Here is a 16,232-nt window from a genome sequence, read left to right on the forward strand (position 1 = left end):
ACGGTATAACGGCGATTTTATATCGCAACAATCAAGAAAAGAAAAACATCCGATCACTTTGTTACCGATCCGAATAATATTTAAAAATACTGTGATTTTCAACTTTAAATGTAAATTATCACAATTATAAAGTTATTACGGAGTGTTAATGGTAGAATTTATAAATATTTGAACTCTTAATAACACGTACAGCGGTTTATTATATATACTAATAAAATGCAAATTACATTTTAACGTTAGATATTTTATTTCGAAAAAAACTGCCATTTTCTTTATAGGTGGCATTTATAAGTATACACAAATCAATAAACAAAGACAAAAATACATCAGAACTAATTGAGTGGAATAAAAATGGGGAAAACAATAGTTGACAATGTCCTTAATTCAATAACTTTACCTTTTAAAACATCTCCCTTAAAAAATGAAAAATAATACAATGATATTGTACTAAAAACCCATTCTATGTAGGTACTTAATACCACTATTTCGACGTGAATGGATTCGTATTACACAAGCGTGGGGTTTCCTTATGAAAGTAGTTATAAAACATGTATCGATGATTCATATCGTTTCAATCATGTATTTAACGGTTTATTTGTAAATAATTTTAACTTATTGAAATTAGAGTAGAAATATGGGGTTTCAGTGAAAATAATTCTGGCGCATATGAATGAAACATATCGAAACCATGAATAGGCAACTAAATGGCATTGATTTAGTCGAATAAGAAATAGGAATCATTCTTAATTCATCTTTAGTTGAGATTTTTATTAATATAGTGATACTATTTTGGGTAACTGGATACTGATAAACATTATGTATTTTTCAACGATTGTGAAGAAAGTTATGATAACTTATACTAAGTCACTCTCGTTGGCACGATGTTGCACGAGAGCTTGGTCTTGTGTTGTGGGGGAAACCGGAGTACCCGAAGAAAACCCGCTTGTCCGGCTTGGTGACCACTAACCAAACTCACATGGGTATGGATATTGATTAAAAAAGATATATTTATAGCCTGAAGAATTAAATGTCCCCCTACAGGAGTCAACCTATTTAATGTGGAGTGTGCCATAGAACATTGAGCGCAATAATCTGTTACAGTGGTTTATCATTTTTGAACGGATTATGATATTTAAGGGATATCTGTTTAGCTCCCCCATAGGGCATATGCATATAATTTTAATTTCTTCTTTACGTTGGAGAAACGTACGTCGTAAAAATAAAAAATAAAACCACGTATTTGAGTTTTGCAATATTTAGATACGGCACCCCCGTAAATCTTAAGATATAAAAACTCTGGCCTTAAAATTAATTAAAGATTAAAAGTATTGTAATTTACATTAATAAACGCTTCAAATTAAAATAAATGACGAAAATAACGTAACGGCACTGCGTGTGTATACGTTGTTTGTTTTTTTTAAAAAGAGAATCGGGTTAAAATCGGATAAACCGTGAGAGTTTATTTTCGATAATCTTACTGTTTCAAACAGTAAGAGTTTCTCAGAATATAAACCTTTATTTTTCAGTAAACCACCATAAAGCATGATATAAACTATCTATGAACAGCATGCACCCTCGGAACGTCTCTATGATGCTTACAAAAAAATTCTTATCATGAACATGTAATCGCACGAGAGCTGACATACTGCAAACAATGTTTCGCCGCTTTACACTACCTTAAATACCATTTTATTCTCCGGATAGCTGATACATATTACCAGCGATACATACTTCAAATAACCCAACATAATAAATGGTGCTTTTTCTTTATTTTAACTAAATACAACTTTATAAAACAATGTCACTGAGACTACAATTTACATAATGATATATTCACTAAACACACAATTGCCAGTTTATCACAAGAAAAACGCTAAAAATTGATATTGGAAATTGATAACTACTGAATTAATCAGCTTTTACAAAAGTAATATTGCATGAATAATCCAGATTATAATTAAAACAATGAAGCAAACAACCTCCTCAAATGCGACTTTTTAAAAAAAAAAAAAGTTCATTTAACTATTGTTAGTATAGTTTATAAATTGCTGTTACTTTTTCTGTGTTCAAAGTCGTTGTTTAGACATTTTGATTTCATACATTACAAAAATTAAATAAAAAGGGAAAATAAGTTGAAATACCACAATTACTTTACAGCCTAAATACACACTGTTTGTGTAAGCTCCATGCTTACACGACATGAATTTTGTACAATAGTCTCCGTTTGATAGATGTTAAATAAAATACTGTCACTTTAATGGCACCTTTTCGCATTTTAAAGGATCAGAAATGATTTCGAGTAAAACGTGAACATAATTCTCATCACAAGATACAAAGGAGCTCTATTTCTAACAGGTTTTTAAAATGCTACTTAAATGCTCTATTTTGCCTAAGAGCTCTAAAACGCTATAGAAAATGAATGTTAGGCTAAATAATATTAATTTCTGTTTATCTGCCAGTTGCTGTTTTGTGTTTGTTCTCAAAGAAATTGGAAACATCTATAATCAACAAAGTTTGAAAAAAATATCTCCATGACAGAATCTGTGAATTAGTCCCTTAAATGTTTCTCTTAAATGAAAAAGTATCATCGCCGTCCTTAAAAACCGTGAATATAACATATGATTGAACATACAGTTTTGCTTTTTTAAACTCACTACTCGGTGTGACAGTACATTGCCGTAAGAAGCAGTCGACAGTGTGTGTGCTTTTCTCTATCCACTCCACCAGTCTCCAGAAGACACCTGCTTTCATCTCCACTTTGGACAAGTGAACACGGATGACTGATCTTGGGAGATTAAGGAGGTGGTCATTGAGGTCTGTGTTGCCTATATAGACATATTCTAGTTGTGAAAGCCCTGTAAGTGTCTGGCAGTATAGGTCCAATTTTTCGATGCATCTCAATTTCAAGTGTTTCAAAGGACTGCATCTATTACCTTCATTTAATCTGTTAAGGGAATAAAGGACTTCCTTTTGAAGAATCGAGGAAGTGCTGGATATTTCACATGTAACTAAAGATTCTGCGTTCACATTGATACTTGATATTTCATTACCAATAATACGCAGAAATTTCAGTTGGCGACAGGAAGACAGGTCATACCGCCCACCACGGTCGGTCAACTCCACTGCGATGAGAGTGTCTGCGGAAAGGCTAAACACCTTCTGAATCTCCTCCTCGTTGATTTTCGCTTCGCATCCATCTACACGTAGATAGCGTACTTGAGATTTGTTCATAGACAACAAGGTCTTCAGTGTTGAATCATTTTCAGTAATATAATCAAATATGTAGAAATAGAGATTGAGATGGATATCATCTGCCACATTATTTGCACATGCTTCCATGTGGCCCTTACCAAATAGGTATTGAAGGATACAAACTACTGAATTTTCTGGATGATCAATTGTAAAGTCATAGTATGTTGCAAATGGTTGGTTTGAACAACTTACAGGAACAGCATTACAGATTATTGTAGACATTTGACTTCCGATTTCGCTGTTCAGTCCGCAAATGTAAATAAAGACCTGTGAAATGTCCGAAATTTGACCGCTCCGGTTATAAAATGGTTCTACTACCCGGTTAAATTCATCTGGGTTATACGACAGGTGCAAGGCTGCAAGGAATTCTTGAACTGTTTTGTGAATGAAAGAGAAGCTTGACGACTGCATAATGAAAGATTGCGACTTGGTTTCCCGTATAATCCCAGTTTTAAGCATGAACTCCATGTCTTCATGTGAAAGGGATCCGACTTGTTTGAAAACTAAGGCAGATTTTTTATCCGTCGAAAACAGTTGATCAAATGCCAGTTTGGCCGATGATAACAATGCAGGTATGTTTTTAAAAATGTGTTTTGCGTTCTGAAAGCATGACGGCAAAGTTGTGTTAACTTGTTGGCGATAATGCTTTTTGAGTGTTTTGCTTCCAAACATCATGTCTATCATTAGCCCATATATCTCGCAGAGGGAGAACGATTCTCCGACTCCCTCAAACCACAAACATACGAGCATCATTAATACAGTTGGAACAGACAGTAGGTTTGAAAGGTCTCTCTTCTTGATAAATGACATGAATGCCTTGCTTTTCTGTTCACTTTCTGTCTTCCCACTAAGGCAGCCGAGTACATTCTGAGCTAAACGTTTCGTATCAGCCACACCTTCAATCTCGAGGAACCTGTCAATTCTAGAGTCTCTCACACGATGTTGCGCCATCCTCCATGGCCTGGATGTTATCACTACAGTTGCATCGATTGTTGGAGACAGGAATGGAACAACCTTTTCCTCTTCTTTGCAGGAACACTTCGTACCTGAAGGGTGTGACCATTCATCTAGGCCGTCAGCTAAAATTAGGATCTTCCGGGTTGAAAGAACACTCAACAGAGTATCATTTCCTGCAGCTTCTTCATCCGCAAGATAAATCCTGCTGAGTATCTGGTCTGTTATCATATCAGTAAGGTTGCACAATTCGCCAGAATTACGGAGACTAACATGAAAAAGAAAGTCAAATTTAGCTAGAACTTCAACATCCTGAAATTCATGTTCGGAAATGCTGCCAAAGTTAAAAGAGTGAAGAATCTGTTTACCCCAGTTGAGGGCACAAGTTATAGAAAATGTTGATTTTCCCATTCCGGCCTCACCGATGACGTAAATGTTGCTAAGAAATGTATCGCCTTTGCAGAAAATATTCTTGTAAGATGAAACAGGTGTTTCTTTCCGTTGTTGCGAGGATTCAACCTTTTTGTGGTCTTTCTCTATGATTCTCGGAGCGACGTAGAGCTTATCCAGCATCTCGTCCCTGTCCGGGAGTAGGGGTGATATCGGCACACTGCTAAGAGTTTTCTGGTAATTCTTTGCCAGTCGTTGTTGAAGATCTGAACAATATATGTGTTCATATTGTATTTGTTTGCGTACATGTATATTAAAAAGATTTTATTTGTAAAATGTATAAAAAAACATACATTAAATTTGATATGTTTGCAAATAATGAAAACTTACTTAATAGCTGTTATATTTCGTCAGGTCAATCATGTATTTACATTCTTAACATAAATACATACGTCCACTGTAATTGTGATATACTTTGATAATCTCTTACATCAATCAAAAACTAGACAATAATGAAGTCAACCAATCATTAAAACAAATGCTATTTTATATAACCTGCTTCTTTATCCTCGTCCGATGCTCTGATCTTCCCAATAGCCTCCAAAACCGCCTCATCCAGGGCTTCAATACCTTCCGTTGTTCGGCTGTATAGTCTGTTTACCCCTTCTGTCACTGCTTGTTCTATTTTATGTTTTTCAAGAAATGCACGGGCGTCTTCTCTTGTTTTGCATAGCATGCCCGCCTGAAGCTATAAAAAGCTGCCATTAATTGACCATAATTACATTTTAGCTGGTGTTATTTTTTAAATATATTTACAGTTATTTCAAGTAAGGGTTAAAAATTGTTAGTATGCAGTCTCCTAACCATTCATTTTGTGCAACAATCATAAAATGTTTTAGTAGTTTACATTTAATTTTGAAAACTTCCAACTAACTGGATCAGCCACTGTTAAACCCAACGTTTTACCCGATTATAATTGATAACGGCTGACTGCTGAGTTAATAAAATAAATGTATTGAACAACTTGAAAAATACTGTTTCCTCATTGAACAAAATACAATGATGACCAGTATGTACATTCTGAGTTCATTAGTATGATATAAACGGTAAATATAGAAATATGTGGTATGTATCTTGATCTTTTCCCAGAGTTCTGTAAACCTGTGCTGGCAAACTTGCTATTTATTTCTACTACGGGTTAATGTATCTAGTTCAAATGTTCTAAATGTCAAGTGACGAGCTTATCTTTTGTAATTTTGTTGACTTTCTTTATCTCATATTACTCAAATTACCTGGTTCAATTTCAAGACCGCCTCTTGTGCTTTTCGATCGTTGCTTAGATATGTAGGATCAGACAGTAGTGTTGTCAATGTGGTTATGTAGTCATTCAGGTCAGTGTCTGTCACCTTTAGGTCCGGCGAATGACGAATGGTCCGTCCAATAACTCGAGCCTAGGATGAATTGAAACGAAAGATGTCACAGTAACGTTGCAAATGTTCTCAATTAAGCACTGTCAGGCGAATATCCATTTATTATTAACATACATATTAAATAACACTTACGTAAAAACAAATGATAATCGTAAACAAAGTACTAATATAAAACTCCAATATGTGTGTGACCTTGCTCTTGAAGATGACATTTTTAAGGTAAATGTATGAGAACCTCTTCCATGTTCAACAATTATGTGAAGTTTGATTTTTAATAACGTTAATAGTTATAAACAAGACATGTTGTTGTTTATATACCTGAAATGCATTAAATAGTTATTAAACTATCGGCCCAATACCAATAATACGTTATCGCATAGTAAAACATATGGGTGAAACGCATAGTTTTGCTATAACATCGATAGTTTTCATCATTGACATAGAATCACTTGAGCACATTGACTCCACAGTCTCAAATGATTCTACAATTATGTTCTGTGATGTTGATGGATAGCTAAAATGTTATGACTATGACACAGAGTATCGTGTATTGTAAGTCAAACTGTATTGCTATGAAATCAATATTTTGGAACACTCCAAACGTGACATTGACTCTATAGGTAAGAGCACAAATTTTATATGTATGACTACGGCTAATGGCGCTCTAATAGTCTGTGAAGATTGACTGAAATCCGAATAATAGTTAAAATGTTGTAAAGAGATATTTGCGACATGTATTGCTATTTATTTTGTATAATAAATCTTATATTGTCACTAGACCTTTGAGATGAGAGCATATACATAGTATTTTGAACGTGAATCCCCATGTTGCTCTACATGTCTGTGAAGATGGCTTAAACCATTGATAGTAAGTAAGATAGGGCTGTCAAACGAAGTATTGCTATGAAAGCTTTTTATGTAATGCTGACCTCTAGAATTGTGTAACACTGAGCTTTGATGTAAGAGCACATGATTATATTTATGCGCAACACCTTTCCACAGTGGTTTGATTTAATATTCATTAATAATAAAAATATTTTGGCTGAGACAAAAGTTGTTGCTGTCGAATACATATTGTAAAACATTACCTTTCAACTGTGACCCAGACATATGAGATGAGCGCACCATTTTAGTGCGAGTACAAATGAGACATTGTGTTTAAATACAGACGCTAGTACCTAACTCATGGAGGAACGTACGGATCTTAACTATATGCAGCCTTCAGGCTTCTCTATCACAGAAGAAGGAATTATACATCAAGTATTCATCAAAACCTTTTAGCAGGACTCCCTAACCAATTATATAATCAGATTAAAAAAAAAATTCTATGTAAAGTAAGTCGTTAGTAGAATATCAAAAAAGTGTTAGTTGGTTATTTATATTTATTCGAAACTAAGCCAACAGAAGATCTTAGGAAACTATCATCATTTTAGATGAATAAAGTGCTCAATGAGAACACATGTTAAAAACCGCCAAGATAATATATATATGAGAGTCGCTTTTGCTTTTGGTACATCTATATACTGCTACCTGTTTTGTAAAACAATTAATTTGATGATATAAATTATCTGTGTTAGAATATTCGGCACGGTGTCTACTTTAAACGAAAGCCTTTGCTGGAATGCTTTACAGTTTATCAGTATACTGATAATCCCATTAAAGTCCGTCTCAACAAACGAAGACACATCCTTGTAGCCGTCCGGTGGCATGAAACACTTCGCAATCTCCCAGTGATTCGAGCACCACCGATCAGCATGGCTGTTTTTCCACGAAGGTTCCCCAAATATTTTGAGTAGGCATATTTCATTACGGAAGTCGTCACATATATGCGATGGACAGGGCCTGTACATCTTGACTGGAGTGTCGTGGAGCTTGCAGTTTCGGAAATGGGAGCACAGTCCTCTCGTTGGACACTGAAAGAGATTTTCCGTCAAGCACTTGCAACATGTTGTCCCCGGACTTAGGTTCCTCGCCTGGAGGACAGAGGCGTGTATCCCTTGCTGTATGCTCCTGCAGTCTCCGTCCACTAGGTCCTGAAGCCCTTCCTTGGTAATTATGAGAGCGATGGAACCCTTGAGCCAGTTTTTGTTATCATTCTCCTTTATAATATCCTCGCAAGAGCTCATCTCCCTTGTTCTGTGTAATAGCTTTGGTTAGTACCGTAACGTACGCAATGAATGACCTGGAACATTTATGGTTGAAATTAACAGTACAAGAATAATATTTAAAGTTGGATTGACCATCGCTTAAACTGATTTTAAATTATGGTCAGTAAACGACTGGTACATGTCTACGTACATATTTACGTTTATTTACTTAACTTAATCGTACGTCACTTGCAAAGGTTATTATTGTTGTACATATAAAGAATATACTTTGTTATGTTTTAGGCTGAATTTATTAATAGTATTTTATTAAACTGTCACATATTTATGGATTTTTTTACATTGTCTTATACGGTATAAATTACACTTATAATGTAATCATACATACATATTATGTCAACTTTTGGGTGAAAGATTCATCATGGCCAAAACTGGTTAATTTAACGGTTGTTCAAAGTTAGCCAAACTTTAAAGCGATTGGTCTCAACCTATCCAATTATTACTTTTAACCAATTTAATCGTTTATAGTAATTTGCGGATTAGAACTCGTAATAATCTACATTGTTTATGCTTTTATGCAGGCTTTGATGCATAATATAGGGAATAAGGTAAATTCCCAATGTTTGTACATTGTAAATAGAAATTTCCTTGTGGCTATGTATTGAGTTCGTTTATTATTCAAACGCTTTATGATTAAATTTTTTTTGTCTAAAATTTTAACAACAGAGCTTTATATATATATGTATATATATTTCGATTTATGAAAATGATTGTTAGATATGTATAACTGCTTGTATTTGTCGCCATTTTGTACACTATTCAGCCATATTGGTGTATGACATTCTTATAAAAATAAAATATTCTGTTCTGTGATTTGGAATTGCCAGATTTACGCAACTCTGGATTCAAAATGTTAATGGACTGCAATTAAGATATCCGAGGTACAATTATGTCAATTTTGGCTGTCTGGTGACCTGAAATTATTTTGGTGTATTTTAAAGGGTTAAGAGAAGGAAAAAATATAACATTCATACTGAAAATATAATTACAAATGAACGGTTTTTGGTGTTAAAAGATGACCATTTACCAATAAAAGTTGGTGTTGTTGTTTTGCTGCTGTTGCTGCTGTGGTTTGATCCCGAAAACTTTAGTAGTGAGTTTACGGATTACAATTTTCGATGAGATAAACACGTTAACGAGTTTGCTCCGTTGGCACCGCAACTACCTAATAATTCGGCGGTCATTGATTCGAGTCACAAACAAGGTGCACTTTAATGTTATTATAGAAAACCTATTCATGTTTTATGTAATAATAAGAGCATTTTTTTTTAAATCTGAATTATTAAGCGAGCGACCAATTCTTAGTTTTTAATATTTATTCATATGGTCCAACTGACTTAGATTATAACGTGTGTTCAGCAAGCGGGGAACCAAATTATGACGTCATGTCTGTTAAGTTGTAAAACTTCATGTAAATAGAGGCTGATCTCATTGGCTGTTTACGTAGGTAATCATCTTATCTGAATTAAACATTTGTAATCTAAGAGCTATACCAAGAGTTTATCTAATGCAGAGTCACTGGAAAGTGTATTCTACTGTGTGTGTTTTCATGTGGACATATCTAGAACAGCATGAATAAGTTTTCATGTGAAAGTGTTTGTATGAATTTTGATACTTTTATAAGAACTATACTTCGAGTTATTCGTGCTTAATAACATCAACGAGTGTAAGACTAAAACTGCAATACGATAAAATTGTTTGCAAATACCATGTAAGCGTAAATTGGTTGTTTGTATATATTGATACGTGAATTAAACATCGTCAAAGGTCCATCAGTATCTTAAAATTGAAACAATTTTTTTTTGAAAACAACCAAGCAATACTTTTTTAACATATCTTAATTATCCAAACGTGCAAAATATTTTCGAGATAATAAGTTCTTGTAAGGATTTTCAGTTTTGATCATTTTTACAGCAATTACAAAATGTATAAGTTAATATGATATGTAAGTAAACTCCCCTTCCAAAAACAATTCAGAATGTAATTGTTGTTCAATAGTTTTTCAATAATGACTTTATTCCATATTTATATCACTTTTTTCGTCTGTATTAACTCTTATTGTGTTGTTGTTGTTTTTTTAAATTCGCTAATGTAATGGACTCAAAACCTGTTTACTTTCTGAAGTTCTTAAAAAATAATGTGTGTGTTTTTTCCCCCTATTTTTGGTAAATATGTTAAGCAACAGAAAGCTTCTTCCATCGCAAGCTTATAATCATCATTTCAAATGACAAGAAATGATAATGAAGTGACAGTCAGTTCTAAAATGGCTTTTGAATGAGTAATTGCAATATTATATAACAAATGGTTGGGTATAGTATGTAGCATATGGCAGTGATGGCATAAGTTTCCAACGCGTTGTGAGGACAGAGTAATAAATAAGATCTGTCAATGAAACCTGACAAATGTCCCCGAAATGCACGTCTTTTAACAGATTATCACAGATAGTATTTGGGCCTGTATGGACAGATAGCCTTGAATATGTCACATTTGTTTAATGATAACCTATCCTACCTTCCCATGAAGTTTGGAGATATTGATCTGTACAACTTTAAAGAAAAGAGTATTTTCATAGCAATGAAAAGTCACTGCAAGTTTAAGTGGATACAAATTCGTCTCTTTGCCTAAGCATTCTTCAGTAACTGATCGAAAACGGATTTTCATCTCGAAGTCACCACAACCCTGACTTTTTACCCACAGACTTCTCAGATTGAATAGGACTCATCTGCTTGTCATTACAGACATGTCTACTAAGTTTGAGCTGTCTATGCCTAGGTGAACTTCTTTAATTGATCTGAAACGGATTTTTAGCTTGATGTCCCAATGACCTTGACCATTGACCTACTGACCGTAAAAATTATAATGTTCATCTGCTGGTTATGAACTAATTGCCTACAATAGGAGGTATCTGTGTCAAAGCGTTCTTACGTTATGAATAGAAAACACATTTTCAGCTCGAGGTCACCGCAACCTTGACCTTTGACCCACTGACCTCACAATCAAAAAGGTTGAACTGCTGATCATGATTAACCTGCCTTATAAATACGAGGTATCTGTGCTTGAACATTCTTCGGTTATCGAGCAGAAACGCAGAAACAGATTTCCAGCTCGAGGTCACCATGGCATTGACTTGACATGTATATAGTTCAGAATGTGCTCCATGTTAAAATTAATAACTGATTTTTCGAAGGTAAAGGTCATTGCAATGTCATGAAACAAAACACAAACAACAGGGAGTTTTTTGTGTATTTGCTTACACAAGGGTCTATTTTTAAGAGTTCATGAAAACAACTAGGTGTTCAAAAGAACGCTACCCAAGGAGAACGCCAAAAATATTCTGTTCCACAAGGTTTAAATATCACACTGATTCATTCTTATGTCTATTTCATGTGCATTGTTGCGTTTATATGACGACATTTACCCTCGTGTGCAAGTTTGCATAACAGGTATATATGTACATAAAAACGAAAATTTCCACGGCGGATACATTTACCATTCGAGGTAATTTTGCAAAGTCTGCAGGTGGGGTAGATTTACACCGTGGGTAGCCCATGTCTTATAAACGCAACATTTCATTCGACCCAGTGGGTATTTGGATTTGGAAGGATTTAAAAGTAAATACTTCACAAAAAATAAGGAAATTGTTAATAATACACTTTTATTTATTCGGTCCTGGAAAGACTATTTCTGCAAAAGACTACAAAGGACTGAAATGTTCAAAATATAAATCTATATCTGAATTAACTATTTTGTTTTCAAGTAAGAGCTATTTGGTCTTTCTTTGAAACTGATAAGCTCTCAAAATGTAATGCTAAACGTTCAAATGCATTTAATTATAAGCTATTGCATTCCACTTTCAACAATACTTTGAAAGTTATCAAATTAAAAAGTATTTTTGACCGTTATTTTTTTTAGAATGAAATAACGTGAATGCGTGCAATTAAAGTGTTTTCTGACAGTATGACAGTTTTTATTTATTTTGAAAGACACAGAGTATGATTTTCCTGAAGAATTAAAATAATATAATACAGCTAAGTGAATAAGAGTGGTATCAAATACAAATACTGATATCAAACGTAAGTAACATAAGTTTCATCATTATGTTAAATCTTTATTTCAACTAACAGGATGAGGAATCATGTTACTTAAATGGGTTCCCACATTGGTCTCCACGGGTCACATCCGATGAAAACAAACAAGTAAGTGACATACATTTCTAAATATGTTTTTTACAGAAAATATATGAAAATATTTCTTAGCTAATAAAAGAATATGATGCAATTATTGGCCAAAATTTCAACTTAACAGAATTTTGTAGAGCGTGGCTCTCCCCAACTCTACCCATAATATATTGGCATTAGGTGTAAAATACATCTTTCAAATCAATTACATTTTTGGCCTTCGATTTCAAATTAAACAATGATGTGTTAATTGATGGGTCTAATCCATTTATAATTTAACGCGAAAATCCTGCATACAGCTTTGAATCGTTCTACAAAATTCAGTCAATTTGACATTTTGGACATGCATTGCATCATTAAAATACAAGCAAATCATTTTCACACGTGTAGAAGCAGAACATAGCATAGTCTTTTATAGGCTGAGAAATATGTTTATATCTTTTCTTTCAAAAAAGATATTTAGAAATTAACATCACTTACTTGTTGTTTGCATCAGTTGTGACCAGTGGTAACTCATGTGTGACCCCTTTGAGTCACGTGATTCCCCACCCTAACTTTCCATTGTTTTTGTAAAACATTTAATGTTCTCAGTTATCATATAAGTGCATCCAAAAATACCTCAGGTGCAAACTTGCCGACGTGGCATGTATGAATATATGATAACTGTGTATAATCAGTATATTTGAATGTCAAAAGACAAATATGATTAATAGCGGCATTGTTATTACTTATTTCTTCATTTTAATTGAAAACGGTTCAGATTTCATTTATTTTCCCAATTTGAAAGTCAGCCATACAGCGTCCTTTCTGAACCGCATCCAAAAATAACAAGCTACGTACAAAATATTTTGTGTGAGTTTCATCGAGCGTATTTTAAGTCCATACAATGTAATCATATTCTATAACCAAATAACCCCAAAACATTTCCCATATGTCTAATCAGTTTTCAGAAAGCCAATATATGTACTTTTTAGTCCAATGAGTGCCTCCTACCCCACATGTGCGCCATTACAAATGTTATCTTGTATACACACTAGGTCCACAGCAGCCCTCTGTATCCCTATTGTCGCTATAGTCAAGCCCTCTCATTATCAAACAAGCTTAGGACAGATTTTAAACAAGTCAAGACAGAGCTCATTATACACATTTTGGGATTCCATTAAGCAGAATACACATACCGTCACTACAGATTAACTGTTCTCAAGTCCACTGTGTGTCAACGAATTCGTTTTCAGAGACCATCTTCTGCCCATTACAATAAAAGGGCTTAATAAAGCTCTATCATGTGCCCAATAACAATAGCTTTGCTTAGCCCAATAAGTGCAAAGAAATCCCTATTATATTCCCAACCCAATTCAATGCCCTGTAAATCAAAATTATGCCGCAATAAAGATATAGTGTCAAAAGTACCGCATGAGAGATCTTTACAACAAACCCCAAAACCGGGCTATATTTAAGTTCATTATGTGTAAAGCAAACACAAAATCAGCATTACAATCAGCATTCTTAAATACACAGGGCTTTTAAACAAACTCTTCTGCAGTTCCATTTACATTGTGACTAAAATAAAGCAAATACATGCCAAACAAACGCATGTGTAGCTCTAATAAAGCTCCAAATTTACTACATTTTGGCAACCATGAATGCCCTTTCAGAGCAAAACACACTCATATGGATATATTTTAATAGAGCAATTTCAAATCCAATTATACTTCATTTTGGGAATCATAATCTAATTATGAGCATTACAAAACCCACCGACAGCTCTTATTAAGCCTAATTAGTTCCAAATAAAATACACATTGGTAGCCATAAATTTCATTTAAAGCCAGCAAGGCCATGTATCGTTCTAAATAAGCACACTCAGTACTAAATATATATCACATCGTGGCAACTATACAGCCCAAACAGAGACTCAACTCACACGTAGGCCACTTTAACTAAGCCTACTCAATACCAATCACATCCCATTTAGGGATCCATCAAACCCATTTAGAATTTATTTTTAGCTCTTTTTAATCTTACTCAGTGCCAAAAGCCCCGATTTTGGCAACCATAAACCCCATTTAGGGTCAAACAAACACATGCACAGTTTTTATTAAGCCTTATTAAGCCCTGTCAGTTGTTAATTTACACAGTTTGGCAATCAAATAGCCCATTCAGAGGAACGCAAACACGTATACAAACTCTATTTAGTTGAAAAAGACTTAGAGATCACACCATTTTGGCAACCATGAACCCCAGTTCTCATTTATTTTGTAAAAAGCATCAACTTGTTATAATATAGGGTTTATTGCCATTAACATCGATAAATCGTTTTTTTCAAGGATATCATGTTTTCCTAGGCAACCAAATATATTGTCTTGGATTATCTGTCTGGATTTTTATTTAGTTCACGTTCAACATCTTAAAGGTAATTAAATATCACTCAACAAGGCATTTATTCAGGTCACAGTAAGTAACACAACTTTATGAACATAATAATGGTACTGGCGGCCATCGTGCCCAACCATAAAGATGTGTCAAAGTTGTGTAAAATTGACTTCTGTTACTGCAGCTGTTAATTTATAAAGGGCAAATTTCACCAAAACGGAAGGGACTACTCACATAGCGTTACACGTGGGGGTTTTCCTTTGGTTTTTTTTGTTTTAAATTGACCGTGAATCAAAGCATGGTAATATCATATCCGGTAATTGGCTACTTTTCATTTGTGTTTAAAGTTTTTGAAGCTTAAAACCTGGTGATTTCAAAAGCATATTTGATCTAAGTTGTTGTTTTTTATATATTGTTGTCTAACATTTTTACCACATTGTTTATTTTCCTACGCCGGACTTGGTCACTTTATCCAAAACATCGTGATACCGTTAAGACAATTTAAATTCTCTAATAAAAAAAAACTTTTTTTCCGTATATTGTATAATGTTTAGTACACAAGTGGCACTATCTCAAGGATCTCCTTGAAAAACAGAGATCTAACTATAGAACAGTTAGTTTACCTTCAACTAACGTATATGGAAATCGAAACTAGAAAAAATCCAGCCTAATATAAAGAAAGCATAAGTATAAAGATTTAAAATAAATGAAAAAGGATACTATTTAAGCAAGTTGAAAGAAGTCAGGCAATCACTTTTTTTTCAAATGCATCACATGAACGTCATAATAAATGTGCATGAAATGCGGAAGTATACACATTAACCGTAAAACATTTTAGTACATGGTCTGAATCAGCCTTAACTCTAAAATGTACAAACCTTTAAGATATATTTTCAAGCATAATTACAAATACCACAATCCCAAATAAAATCACTAGCATCTTTGACCATAATTTAAAAAAAGAAATAAAATATCAACTTTCGCATACCAGTATCCATCACTGTGACAATCCACTTATATGAAAAAAGACGCAGTTTCAATGGTTTTCATACCACGTGGTTTGTGACGTCACACTTAGATGTCGCGTAACCTTATCCCTTTCTTTTTTAATCAATTTTGACGACACATAGTGTAGCCTAAGACACAATACTCGGTTCTGAGATAATTTTGTCCATTGCATAGTCTGTGTTCAAAAGCATCTCAAAAGTCAACGAAGCAATTTAATGAAGCTAGGCTGCTTTTCCGAACCACTCCGGAATTTAGATGTAGGGAAGACAGTTGTACAAAGGAGGCTGGTGATACGGAGTGAAAGGATGTAGGAAAGATAGTTCTACCAACGAGAGTGGTGATACGAAGTGAAAGAATGTAAGAAAGATAGTTCTACCAACGAGAGTGGTGATACGGAGTGAAAGGATGAAGGAAAGATAATTCTACCAACGAGAGTGGTGATAAGGAGTGTAAAAATGTAGGAAAGATAGTTCTACCAACGA

The 16,232-nt window shown here is 34.2% G+C and overlaps 1 protein-coding gene across 1 annotated transcript; it reads right to left on the reverse strand.

The window, feature by feature from the left end:
- Positions 1-1,438: 1,438 nt before the first annotated feature.
- Positions 1,439-15,747, reverse strand: LOC128209898 (uncharacterized). The gene is made up of 5 exons (XM_052914155.1): positions 15,621-15,747; positions 7,595-8,208; positions 5,889-6,047; positions 5,152-5,344; positions 1,439-4,862 (listed from the first exon to the last, which is right to left on the reverse strand). The coding sequence occupies exons 2-5, from the start codon at positions 8,150-8,152 to the stop codon at positions 2,557-2,559; spliced, it is 3,216 nt and encodes a 1,071-aa protein (XP_052770115.1). The 5' UTR covers positions 8,153-8,208; positions 15,621-15,747; the 3' UTR covers positions 1,439-2,556.
- Positions 15,748-16,232: the final 485 nt, after the last annotated feature.

Source organism: Mya arenaria, chromosome 11, assembly GCF_026914265.1.
Source record: "Mya arenaria isolate MELC-2E11 chromosome 11, ASM2691426v1".
NCBI lineage: Eukaryota > Metazoa > Mollusca > Bivalvia > Myida > Myidae > Mya > Mya arenaria.